Genomic DNA, 13,497 nt, shown 5'->3' with positions numbered 1-13,497 from the left:
GCTGAGCACCGCCTGCACCGGGTTCAGACCGGTCCTTGCCATTGGCCTTGACAGAAAAGCAGGGGGGAGGGCCAAAGTCCCAAACCCAACAGAGACAGCCCACAGCTTTTTTTTACTGCAACTGTTCCTTCCACGTGGTTCCTCAGGAAAGATTTCATCCGGCCAGGGTAGCACCTATAATTTTTTTTAAAGATTTACTTATTTATTTGAGAGAGAGAGAGAGAAAGAGAGAGAGATAGTGAGAGGAGGGGCAGAGGGAGAGAATCCTCCAGCCAACTCCCCACTGAGCGCAGAGTCCGATGTGGGGCTCAATCCCGGGACCCAGAGATCATGAGCTGAGCCAAAACCAAGAGTCGGACATTTAACCGAAGGAGCCACCCAGGCGCCCCACACCTATCATTTTTTTGAAAAATGCTGTTTATCACCTATTGTTTGCCAAATAATAATGGTAAAGATTTTGTTTACTTCAAACATAAACGGTTACAGAAAAGAGAGCTTCGGTCTTGTAACAACAACCATCACACTCAGAACTACGTAATGGAAAATGAAATCCCTACGCTCACCCAGGAGAAAATCCTAGATTTAGTACCCGGCCATCACCCAGGAAGCTTGTTATTTTCTGAAAAGTGCGCATTCCAAAGAGCAACTTTGATTGTTGCGGGGCAGAGGTTGCTAACCTCTTCTGCTGCAGAATTCAGAGCTATCTGGCGGATGCATAATGCAGTCAGCATTTCTTATCTCACATCTGTGTCAACAGGATAGCTCTCTGAGAAAGCTTAAGGGGCGTGTATGTTGAGCCTTATATGTCCGTATCCTGACAGTAAACCTAATCAGCGCATTTGAGTGGTCCGCGGTCCTAGCACCGGCCGTGGGTCACTTGGATATAACTACTGATCGGAGTAAATAAAGCAGCTTAGAATCAGGCGTGCCAGTATTGGGCACAAAGTCAACCTTGGCTCCTGTTGTTACTCTAGGCCTAGCAGGCCCTTTTGTCTTTCTTTTGGCTAAAGAATTTAATAAAATAAGTGTACATTATACATTTCTGTGATTACTGACTTGGAGGGAGAGCAGGCAAAACCAAGAAAGACAGTCTATTAATAATTTCCCACTACTTAATGAAATCTCTTCATTAAGGTATTTCCTACTATCTAACATAGCACATACCATATTTTGAACCATTTAGGGGTGGAAATTCTAACTGTAATGGTTCATGACCTAGAAATTAAGAATTCTCTCAGCATCATGATGGGCGTGAAGAGTGCATTTCTAGGACTTGGACTTGGGATGTTGGAAGGAATGAAGAATCTGCTGCGGTCTGAGCAGCTCTTACCTTTAGGCAGAGAGGAAACTCCTCCCCATCATCACCAAGAGTGAAATTGAGGGAGTATTGCCAAAAAGCTATGTATTGCTTTTAGGACTGTATGGCATGGCAGGCAGAAACAGTGGTCTCCAAGATGTCCATGTCCTAACACCTGGAACTTGTGGATGTGTTACCTGCCATGGCCAGGGGACTCTGCAGATGTGATTAAGGTAAAGACCGTGAGATGGGGAGTTTATCCTGGACTATGTGGTGGCCCCAGTGTAATCACATGGGTCCTTAAAAGAGTCAAAGGAGGAGATGTGAAGAAGGAAACAGAGGTTGGAGTGATGGTGATTTCTAGGAGGCCAACATGCGCCAAGGAATGTGGCAGCCTCTGGAAGCTGGAAAAGACAAGGAACCGGACTGTCCCCTACAGCCTCCAGAAGGAACACAGCCCTGCCGACACCTGGATTTTGGCTCAGCGAGACCCATGCAGACTTTTGACCTCCAGAACCGCGAGATAATAAATTCGTGTCATTTTAAGTCACTAAGTTTGTGGTAGTGTGCAAGAACGGCAATAGGAAATAAACAAGGATTTGCCTCAAGCTCTGTACATGTAGGTCTTTATCGCTCACTCACTGTTCACATAGAACTAAGACTCAAACCTCCAGCAACTTTAATTTGCCCGCAAAGTGCTCTTTTTTAATAATTTTTTCCCTTAGCTACATTTTCTACCTGTGGGTTCAGGAGTCCAACCCCATGCCTATTAAATGGGATCTGGCAGAATCTTTACTTGCTCTGCTAACTTCTGCAGGTTACTCTCCGTGAGCCACCTGTAAAGTGCCAACGATGCCTTCCTGGGACGCTACAAGGAATGAGGCGGTCTGAAAATGGTTTCATAAACCAGGAGGAAAATGAGTTAAGTTGATCAACCCTGGATTCTTTCAGGTGGAAGGGCATGGGCCGTGGGGAGCAGGAGGTTGAGCCTTTGCTTGGGACACCCTTCCTAATCATGTGGCTTTAAAGATTCAAAGCACTTAACCTCTGGCCCGCCATTCCTTCACCTAGAGATGCTGACAGCATCTTTGCAAGTTGGTTAGTAAGATCAGATCTGCAGGAATGAAATGAACTTTGCTCTTCGCTGCATCCCATGAAGACGGCTGGGGAGTGTGGACGGATGTATGGAACGGGCTGATTTAAGATGAAAATATAGGGCAAGAATTTGTGATGGGGGATTCCTGGCAGGGCTGAGAGGGGCTCTCAAAGTAGAGGCAGTCCCCTCTAGGGTTGCTCACACTCAAAGCAAGAAGGTCCTTATGACATCGTCCTGGGAAATCAGGCCACAGGGATTAGCAAATTGTGGACCGAAGAAAGCCAATCTTCTTAAACACAAGCCACGGGGGCAAGCACTGATTTTCAATTAAGCTGCTTTTTGAACGGGCAGCACTACAGTGTTCGGCATGCATGCAGTCGTAGGGGTTTCACGATCGTGTTTAATTCCCCACTGCAGTGGTTCTCAAAGTGTGGTCTCTGGCCCAGCAGCAACAGCTCCTGGGAACCGTCAGAAATGTGCCCTCTCGGGTCCATCCCAGACCTACCAAATCAGAAACTCCCCGTGTAAGGCCCGGCCGTCTGCATGTGATCAAGCCCGCCTCGTGCTGACGCTCTACAGTCTGGGAGCCCCTTGTTGCTCCAGAGCGATGCTGGGGAGCAGTCAAGGAAAGGATCCGGTGTGAAGGTGTGCACCCTAAGTGGTGGCTCCGGGCCAGGTGATCAGCTCCTCTGATATGATTCTGACTCCGTTCATTGTTCACCGGGATGACCGAGACAAGTAGATGTTTGTCTCAACCTTTCCCGTCTCCCTTTCACCGCAGGGGACCTGAGCTTCCCCAGATGGAGCCATTCAGGATGGCTCCTGAACCTGCCTGGTTCTCTGCTACCTGTAAGGTCAGACCTGCCGCTCAGCACAGCATAACAAGCCCTCCGGGATCTGACTTCCATCTTCCTCCACCCAGGCGGTCAAGGCCCACGACTTCTAATTCTCTCTCGGCAACAGGCTCCTTCAGAGCATCCCAGCACCATTAGGATTTAGCAATTCACCCCTCCCCTTGGCCTCCCAGATACTCTCTCCTCCTTTTATATTTTTCTCTCTCTCTTAAGATTTTATTTATTTATTTGAGAGAGAGCGAGCGAGTGAGAGAGCAGGGGGAGGGGTAGAGGGAGAGGGAGAAGCAGACGCCCCACTGAGCAGGGAGCCCGATGCAGAACTCGATCCCAGGACCTGAGCCAAAGGCAGACGCTTAACTGACTGAGCCACTCAGGCGCCCCCTTTTAGATTTCTTTAGTCTTTTTGTAACTGCCCTGACAGAGGGCCATTGTTCTGACTTCCGAACCAATGTCACAGAGCCTCACATATCATAGGATCCCTCCCCCTCTTTTCGGCGAGGAAATCGAGTGTGCGCCACTTCAAAAAGAGCCCAGGAGGATATGCGTCCAGCTAACTGCAGTTGAGGTGAGGTGACAGGAGGCATGGGGTGGGGGTGGGGGGACAGGAAGGGGCTGAGTGCCTTGTGTGGCACACTTGGTTTGATTGGTTTTTTTCCAAAGACCAATTAGCTTTGATGAGGAAGTGGGAAGCACTCTTCTTTCCTTAAACGGGCTGGCCCTGGAGTCTCCTTCTGAGACTGCAGGGGAGATTCTGTTCCAGCTGCTCCCCAGCTTCTGGGGGTTACTGGCCACCCTAGCTGTCAGGTCAGCTTTGGGACAAGTGTTGTGCCTGTCATCCAGGCCCGTTTCTGGAGTGGTCCGCCTTGAGGCTGTTTCTTGGCCGACCTGCTCATTATTTTTCTTACTTGGCTTTGTCACCACATTTCCCGCCCTCAGGGCCCCTGCTGGCCTGTATGGTATTTCTCTGCGTATGGAGGACTGTGATCATTTAAGCCGGATGCTGCCCCAGGAGGTATGGCTTGACTGGCGGACTGCGGCGTGGGTCCAACAAGAAAAGGTGTCCCTGGCTGGATGCCCTGCTTGGCAATGAGACACGGGCCACATTCCAGCCCCACGGGCCCTCCCGCCAGGTACCTCCTGCATGTCTGTGGCCAGTGCCCTGCCCATCCTTCTACTGGGTGTTTTGTTGTTGTTGTTGTTGTTTTTATAGAAATAGCCACTTTTCCACAAATACTGTCTTCCCCACTAAGGGACAGTCTACTTTTCCATTGATCCATCAGCAAACAGCGCCATCACCAGAACACACTGGTGTAAGGTTTTCAGAACGTCAAGGGGTTTAACCAAGTTACCCCTGCGGAAAACAAATGAGTTATCATTGGGCCTTTGAGAACTAGGAACATCTGCTGAACCCTAATTGCATGAAGCTACTTTAGCAACACAGGGAAACCAGGGCTAATGGGATCGTGTAGGTCTTATTAAGTGACTTTGGCATGGTGCCACCGCGGGGACCAGCTCAGTCTGGGGGTGCTGGTGATCCCGTATCCATATATGCCACACCGGCCAGAGGCGTGAGCCCAGCTGCTGAGCAGACAGACACAGGGTATAAAGTCACTTAGCTGTATCTGGCTCACAACCGTGTCACCCCCTTGTTGTGGGACCGGGACCGCTGGTCTTTCACTGAGTGAGTGACACCCAGCCTCGTCTCTTTAACCAGGCAGCAGCCAGGCCTCCGACACCTCCTCCCTCAGCCTGGGGACCCCACCGTCAGGACTGAGGGAGGCAGCCCTGAGTCTGGGCTCTAGCTTACCGTACAGCGTAGCTTAAAACGACGGAGACGTATCCTCCCACGGTCAGGAGGCCGGGGGCTGAGACCAATGCTTCGGCCGGGAGGGCTCCTTCTGAGACTGCAAGGGAGACTCTGTTCCGGCTGCTCCCCAGCTTCTGGGGGTTACTGGCCACCCTAGCCGTTCTGTGGCTCATGATAGCATTACCCAGACCTCTGTTTCCATCCTCACATAGTCTTCTCCCTGCGTGTGTGCCTGCGTCCAAATGTCCCCTTGGTATAAGGACACTGGTCGTATTGGACTGGGGGCCCCCTGCTCCAGCATGACCTCATCTGAACGAATTACATCTGTGGAGGCCCTATCTCCAAATAAGGTCACATTCCGAGGTACCAGGGGTTAGGACTTCAGCTTATGAATTTGGGAGGCGGACACAATTAAACCCATGACAGTCAGAGAGCACTGGTGGTGCCCGGCCCAGTGCTGTAGGTTACAGATAGCCTCCTATCTTTTTAAAAAAGATTTCTACACGGGACTGTTTAAAATCCTAGGCTTCAGAGGCCCATAGAGGCCACCCCTGATGGGTTTATAAATAACCGGTGACTCTTAGCATCTTGTTTCCAGAATTACAGACATGCATCGCTGAGGGCCATTCCCATTCTCCTTCAGTAAGAAATGATCCCTCCAGGTCCCAGGAGCCACCCGCCTTTGGATATGCTCAGAGATTGTTTACTTCTCAATTGCAGGGAAAGTGGGCCAGGCCAGAGGGTGCCGCAGAGTTAATATGTAAGTAAGCTCTTAGGCAAAACAGAATGGGCCCAGGGCCAAGCCTAAGTTCTGCCTCAGGCATGGGCAGGGTCGGTCACTCAGCTGAGAGCATTTCCTGTGTGTCAGGAAGGTGACCCTTGCTCCCCCCACCCCCATGTCCTTTATCTACACCTGGGCGTTCTTTTCTTCTGGAAGAACAGCCTTTGTTCTGAACTTAGAGGGAGTCCTGCTTTCAGCGCTCTCCTGCTGAGAGTCAGTAAATGGATCTATTCGCAAGCCAGCGGTAAGACAGACCAACACCCCGGCCCCCAGCAGGCTCTAGGAGGAAGCAAGAGCGGCGAGCATGGGGAACAGCAGCAAACTGTGCACCCCGAACAGGCAACAGAAACGAGTCCGTCACATCAGCCCTGAAACACTGTGTCGTCCTAGGCGAGAACGATGCCAAAGGCACGCAAGTATCACCAAATCGAAAGGAACCAACCTCCTGGACGTTTGGGGGTTTGTTTTGGAGGCCATTAAGTTAGAGATCCTAAATTTTATTATTTATTAATTTGAGATCCTAAATTTTAGACACAAAGTTTGTTTTTTTTGTTTTTTTTTTTTGTTTTTTGCTCTTAGATGTTAGATCATGACTGGAAAAAAAATGCTTATGATCACAGTAAGTGTAAAGTTAGGCTACAAAGTGATCTACAGCACATCCCTCCCCCACCCCCAGTTGATATTTAGGCTATACATGGCTTTATTCCTATCACGAGAATATCTCTAAGAAATTTCTGGAATGGTAAAATATGTGTAAAGATTTATTCATTTATTAGAGAGAGAGAGAGAGAGATGAGTGAGGGGAGGGGCAGAGGGAAAGAGAGAGAAGGAAGCAGACTCCCCACTGAATGTGGAGCCTGAAGTGGGGCTCAATCTTACGACTCTGAGATCATAACCTGAGCTGAAATTAAGAGACGCTTAAGTGACTGAGCCACCCAGGTGCCCCAATAGATGGCTGTTTAGAATTGACTAGCGCTATACCCCAAAATCCATCTGTCTTGCTGGGGGAAGATACTAGTCATTACCTGTAGCACCTTAGCTGAAGATGTAAGCCACAGTGGCGTCCTCTTTACACACTAAGAATAAGTCCTGCCTAAAGTCATATATAAGTGACATACATCTTTCAGAAGAACATTTTCTATTACCACGTGTACTGGGTTGAATCGTGGCCCCCAAAACTCATGTCCTTCCTAGAATCTCAGATTGTGACCTTCTTTGAAAACGGGGTCTTTGCAGATGTAATGAGTTGGGATGAGGTCATGTTGGAGAGTGGTGGGTCCCTAACCCCACACGCCTAGTGTTCTTATGAGAAGACAGCCATGTGAAGACAGAGCTGCACAAAGGGGAGGTGGTGTGAAGACACGCGGTGGGGGAAATGATCACCTCATGATGAAGACAGAGACTGGAGTGACCCACCTCTAAGCCAAAGAATGCCAAGGTCTGCCGGCAACACCAAAGCTAAGAGATGGCGATTTTCTACAGGCTTCAGGAAGTGCATGGCCCTGCAGACACCTTGATTTTGGACTTCCAGCCTCCAGAACTGTGAGACTACATTTCTGCTGTTTTAAACGATCAGTTTGTGATACTTTTGTTACAGCAACCACAGGAAACTCGTACACCACGTGAGCTGACGTGTTTTGACGCGTTGGGAAAAGAGGTTTGTTCTTCCAAGAACATCTCAAGTCTACCTTCTAATATGCCCTGATAGAGCTTACAATAGAATCTTGCCTCTTGAGGCAGACTGTAGAAGTTCAAATGCTTAGTCTGTGAGCTTTCAATGGGTCTTCCTATGGGAGTACATTTTGTGAATTTTCCAGTCTTAAGTCTGATTCTTGGACCAGTTTCCTTTGGGTATGTGCTCAGTTTCACACATTCCCCACACAACAAGTGGATGGCTCTACACCCTCTTCAATGACAGGCTTCCTTTCAGGAGCCCCGTGGGGGGCCCTGGCTGGTGTCCAGGCTCAGAGGAACTAGATCTTCCTCATTCTCCAGAAAGTTTGTGGAAGATGCTATCCCTTCCCTTTGGGGCCACCTTCTGGCTGCTGAGACTGTCCTTTAACTCTGTGCCACCTGCAGAGGGTAGCTGCCCTTGTTCTGAGGCTTGGCGGCGAGCAGAGGCAGTGCATGGCCTGTCTGACCTGGCCCCCTTCACAGCAACCCCATGAGATGACCCCACCATCCAGGTTCCTCAGTGATACATTCCTGGGCTCTGAAACCAAGAGACGAAGTTACAAAACAGAGGTTCCTGGGTTCTTTATGTTGCAACCCCAGGATTCTGAGTCAGTGGTTCACATTCGTTTGCAGATAACACTGCTCTTATTCTTTTACTATCATCACGGAAGAATGTGAAACGTTCCTCAGAGTCCACCCTTGTTTTTATACCCTTCATCAGCTCACCTGGGACACCTACCCACTTTCTCTCCTGCCAGGTATAGGATCGAGATGCAGTTGTGTCCGAGACCTGCCACAGCCCGGAGAGGTATGAGCGCGGCTGGCTGGGGGGCCTGTCCCCACCCGCACCCGCCACCCCCGCCGTATGCAGCTCTACCCTGGAAAACAGACGGCTGTCCCTCTCACTGGTGAACTAGCCAGCTGAGGGACCCCTCCTGTGCTCCCTGTTCTTCAGTAATTCAAAGGGCAGCAGGAAAAGTATTAATCAAAAAATCCAAATAAATCAAACCTGGAATAATTCCAGCCAGGACATTCTGTACAGGTGTGAAGGACTAGGTAAAAATTCAGCATGAAGACGGCGCATCCTCCAGCTTTGACAAGACACCATAAAGCCAATGGTACTTTATTTACCTCGACTATCCCTCAGTGTGGAAAAATGTTTATGGGTTTGTGGTCCTGCTCCCCGAGGATATGAGTTTCTTCAAGACGGATGGTAAATAAATACCTGTGTCTATCAGTGATTTAGGCTTAGCCCCCGCCCCCCCCCCCCCCGGCAGCCATAGCTGGACCACATGGATTCATCACTCCTGCTCTTTCCTACCCTACATTCTTAGCCTGCACAAGCTAATTTTCAAATTCTAGTTACTAATTTACTGCAAAGTTGATCATCACAGACAAGCCAGGGGCCAGGTTGCACTAGATCTTACTGCCACGATCTCATCGGTGGGGCACAGCAGCAATATTTGGGCATGGGTGCAGGTTGAGAAAAACAGAGCCTGTCATTTAGAGTCATTCACAGCAGTGGTTCTCCATGTGGCGTTTTGGGACCAGCAGCCGCAGGACCTGGGAACTTGTATAGATGCTGATCCTTGAGTGCTGCCCCAGACCCACTGAAGCAGAGACTCGAGGGGTGGCGCCCAGCATCGTGTTGGAATTAGCCCTCACTTTGGTGATCCTGATGTACACTAAAGACTGAAGACCACTGACTTACAGACATGTCAGCCCGAAAGATCCCCGGGTCAGAAGTTCTCTCTTCCTGCTGAGGGGCCCACAATTCCCCCAAGGGTCAGCTGCCCAAGGCCCCCTTCTGAGCGGCTCCAGCTTCTAGCTGTACACTTACAGCCTATAGCAGGTTGCTAGCTTCCCTGGGACTTCAGTGCCATTCTTTGGTTTACCCAAGAACTTCTAGAAAGAAGCAAGAAGGTGGAAGAACTTTTCAGTGACCAGATTTGTGGCACCTTCAAAACCAGTCCATCATTTTATGCTCAGGCAGGAAGCTGCCTGGAAAAACCCATCAGAATCCCACAAGGCCAGCAGGAAGCTGAGAGGTGGGGGGACAGGAATATAATCAACTATCCTTCATTAAGTGAATGAGTTCCTCAAAACAGCCTGGATGCTCTGGCAGAGGGAGGCAGGAGCTCGTTTCACAGAACCTGAAGCCTCTTCATACTTCATTTTCAAAGTGAAATACGGGAAGTAATTTCCAAGAGCAGCAACTTTAGTGCAGACTCTTGCTCAGCTCTGGGTAAGGGAGGGAAATGGGGTGAAGGGAGAAAGATATTTGGATATTTGGATATTTGGGTATTTGAAATCTTCAGCAAAAGCATCCCTAGCCCCACAAAAGCCTCACCAGAGAGGTTCTGTGCCATTCGGAAACCTAACTCCACAAGACAGCTCTTGGGAAGGCAGCGTCCTCTCCATGCCTGACTCTGATAGGCACACCCAGACTTTAAAGCAAGACTAGGCGAACGATGGTTCACGGGCCGAGTCCAGCTCACCACCTGCTTTTCTATGGCTCACGAGCTAAGAATGGTTTCCATGTTTTTCAATGACTGAAGAACAATTTTTAAAAACCATTTCATGACACATGAAAATTACATAAAATTCAAATTTCTGTGCCCATGCATAAAGTTTTATTGGAACGCAGTTCTGCTCGTGTGTTTATATATTTTGCACTACAAGGGCAGAGCTGAGTGTTGCCAGAGACTATGCTACCTCCCAAAGCTGGAAATATTTACTATCTGGCCCTTTACAGGAAAAGCTTGCCAACCCCTCTTTAAAGCAAAGGGTTTGCAGTTCATGATTCTAACTGGATACTGCAGCCAGGTTTAGCTATGCATCGAAATGCCCAAAGCAACTTTTCATTCAGTTTATTCTTGTGGATTCTTGTTGCTGTGTTACTGAGTCTAATAAATGGTATAATTCTGACTCTTACTGCATCTCTCACTTTCCTATTCCATCCCAACTTCTGCTCCCCATTCCCAGGGCCAGCAAAAGAACCTGGTGTGAAAAATTAGTTCCGGTTTCACATGGGATAAAATCAGCTCAAAGCAAACATGTCTCTAAGACCCGTTGCCTGGCTTCCTCCCCCCCCCCCGACATGTTCACCGAGCATCCCAGGTGTTCCTTCTTCAGTCATGGGGGGATCCAAAGCAATTTTGGCACCATCTGAGTGCCAAAGATCTGTTCTCAAGAGGAGAAGTTACTGCTACATTTTATTAAAAAAAAAAAACCTTTTAGGGGCACCTGGGTGGCTTAGTATTTAAGGGTCTGCCTTTGGCTCAGGTCGTGATCCCAGGGTCCTGGGATCAAGCCCCGCATCGGGCTCCCTGCTCGGCGGGAAGCCTGCTTCTCCCTCTCCCACTCCCCCTGCTTGTGTTCCCTCTCTCGCTGTGTCCCTCTCTCTGTCAAATAAATAAATAAAATCTTAAAAAAAAAATCCTTTAAAACATAATGTTTTATTTGCTACCAAAACTTAGATATTGAAACTGTAGGACTTAAGTAACATAAAACTGGTATGTGGATATATTGCTACTCACATGCTATGCCAATCTCAGTTGAAAAAAAAAGAGGGACACCTGGGTGGCTCAGTTGGTTAAGCGTCTGCCTTCGGCTCAGGTCATGATCCCAGGGTCCTGGGATCGAGTCCCGCAGCAGGCTCTCTGCTCGGCAGAGAGCCTGCATCTCCCTCTCTCTCTCTGCCTTTCTCTCTACCTACTTGTGCTCTCCATCTCTCTGTCAAATAAATAAATAAAACCTTAAAAAAAAAAAAAGCCACCACTGAAGGACCAATTTGCAAACTGGAAAGAATCAATTCATTTAGGACTACACTTCAGAAGCTAACTGTGTTCATTCATCAATAATCAGGCTGTTGACAGCTAGCCTGGTTGGAAATACTTCAGGAAAGTCCAAACCTAGTACAGATGCTCCTCAGGTATTTAGTATCTAAAGATCAAATAAATACTCCGAGCCCCTCCCAGAGAAGTCACACGGAGAGACCAGCAAATGCTGTGTGCGGTGAGGATGCAGAACTCCATCCCAGGAGTTTGCCTGCCTGCAAAGCACACACTGCTGACAACCTCCATCTCCGAGGGAGGCTGTAGCATCTTTCTGGAAAAGGCACAGGTGGCCACAGCTAGAAGTCCCGAGTGTGAACCATGACGTATCGCAGTACAGTGAGACATTCGAGCTTGTCACAGCGGGGCACACCAGGTTCTACACTCGTACACACCCTGACACAACCACGGAGGCTGGTACGGTACTTCTAACGACTGAGGAAGTCGAAGCCCAAAGAGTTTAATTTACTGATGCAAAATCCTAGAGGTAGTACGGGGTAGCCGGGAACAGAAGCGCAAGCAGGCCAGAGTCAGACCTGGTTCTCTCCACCATGGGACCATCTTGTGCCTGCCTGGGTTCATCCAGGGCGTGACTTAGGGGGAGCCCCTTGACTTGCCTTCCCCATCCTTAAGGGAGAAGAGGGCTGGGATGATGGGCTCTGCTCTCTGCTTTGGCATTTGCTCCCCCGTGGTCTATTCTGAAGCAGGCAGGATTAAGTTCTTTCCTAGAGGTTCTGCTGACGCTCCATGCCTGTGGAGGACCAGCTACTCTCCTTGGGTGCCTTCTCTTGAAGCTCGAGGACAGTGGCAGGGTGATAAGGGCCACCAAGGGCCTCCAATTCCCGGGGCGGGGGGAGGGGGGCAGGTAGGGCTCCCACCGGAGCTGCAGGGTCACCTGGCCAGACCACCGGCAAGGGAGATGCCAAGGCAGCCACTGAGCGCCCACCGGATGGATGGAAGTTTTGGGGCCCTGCCATCATGTGCGCGACCCCGGCCAGTTTCAAGCCCACTCCCAGCCCACAGGCTGGGAACGCGAGGACCGAGGATTCCCAACAGGAGGCCAGGTCAAGGTGACGGCATTGATTCCTGCCACCTCTCAGTCTGGCCGCGTCGGGCTCTCCGCCCCCACAGCGGAGACCGAGATCGGAGCCGGTGACTTCCCCGGAGCCCGCGGGACCCGGTTCTCCTGACCCCTGGTCGCTTCCCGCCCCGACGACGTGCGCCTGTCCGCGGCTCCAGCCCTCCCGGCTCCGCGCGCAAGTCCGCGGGCCGCCGGCGACAGCGGGGACCAGCGTCGCAGCCAGGTCGAGCCCCGCGGCGCCCCCTCGGCAGCGGCCCCAGCGCGCAGCCCCCGCACCCCGGGTCCCCGCCCCCCCCCCCCGCTCCCCGGCGACCCCGCGCCAGCCCGGCCGCGCGACCTACCCATGGTGGCGGCTCCGAGGGCTCCCGGCGACTGGCGAGCGGGGAGTCCAGGAGAGAGGATTTTTTTTTTAAGGTGTTGCTCTTTTAATTTTGTTTCCAGGCCCTGCCCAGCCACCTGTGCAGCTGGAGGTGTGCAGGCGGGGCGGCCCGGCTCCACCCTCGGAGGCGGAGGCCCAGCAGGGAGCAGAGGTGAGCGCCCCTTGAGCCCCAGCTCGGGGACAGCCGTCTGGGGCCAGCCCGGGGTCTCCCCCGTCCCGCCCCAGGCCCTTGGGGGGCGGGCACAGCGCCGGGGGCAGGAACAGCGGCCAGGGACCTGGGCTAGAGACGCCCCGACGTGAGCGTCCACTGGCCGCTGGTGGTGGTGGTGGTGGGGGGGTGTTAAAATGCAGGTTCCCCGGCCTCCCCCCAGATTTGCTGGCTCGGCAGGTCAGGGCGGGGCCCGAGAATCTGCATTTCTAACCGGTTCTGAGGCGATGCTGCAGCAGCTCCAGGGACCCCAGGCTGGAAACCCCTGGGCTGGGAAAGCACCACTTCTGTGTTGAGGAAGCAAAACTGGGGGGAAGGTGGTCAGCTGTATGCGTGCCCGCGCGTGCGTGGGGGGGCCTTCCCTGGGGTGTGAACCAGCCAGAGCATTTCTGGAAGACTCTACCTCACCTTTCTTTACGAATAACGAGAACAAAAATAATAATACAGTCATTATCCCCTGATCATTCTTCTGTCCCCCTGTCTG

The 13,497-nt window shown here is 51.0% G+C and overlaps 1 protein-coding gene across 1 annotated transcript in view; it reads right to left on the bottom strand.

Annotated features, from left to right (window-relative positions):
* SLC15A1 (solute carrier family 15 member 1) overlaps positions 1–12,881 on the bottom strand; it is a 49,779-nt gene extending 36,898 nt beyond the window's left edge. Inside the window, exon 1 of the mRNA XM_025874687.2 lies at positions 12,768–12,881. Coding sequence (XP_025730472.1) covers positions 12,768–12,771 — 4 coding nt within the window. The 5' untranslated portion in view covers positions 12,772–12,881. The remainder of the gene's footprint in view (positions 1–12,767) is intronic.
* Between the last annotated feature and the right edge of the window lie 616 nt (positions 12,882–13,497).

The sequence above is a fragment of the Callorhinus ursinus genome, unplaced genomic scaffold (genome assembly GCF_003265705.2).
Source record: "Callorhinus ursinus isolate GAN/ISIS: 27379988/994484 unplaced genomic scaffold, GSC_fseal_2.0 scaffold7, whole genome shotgun sequence".
In the NCBI taxonomy this organism is placed as follows: Eukaryota; Metazoa; Chordata; class Mammalia; order Carnivora; family Otariidae; genus Callorhinus; species Callorhinus ursinus.
The sequence above is the reverse complement of the archived record's forward strand: the minus strand, read 5'-3'. Positions and strand labels throughout refer to the sequence as shown.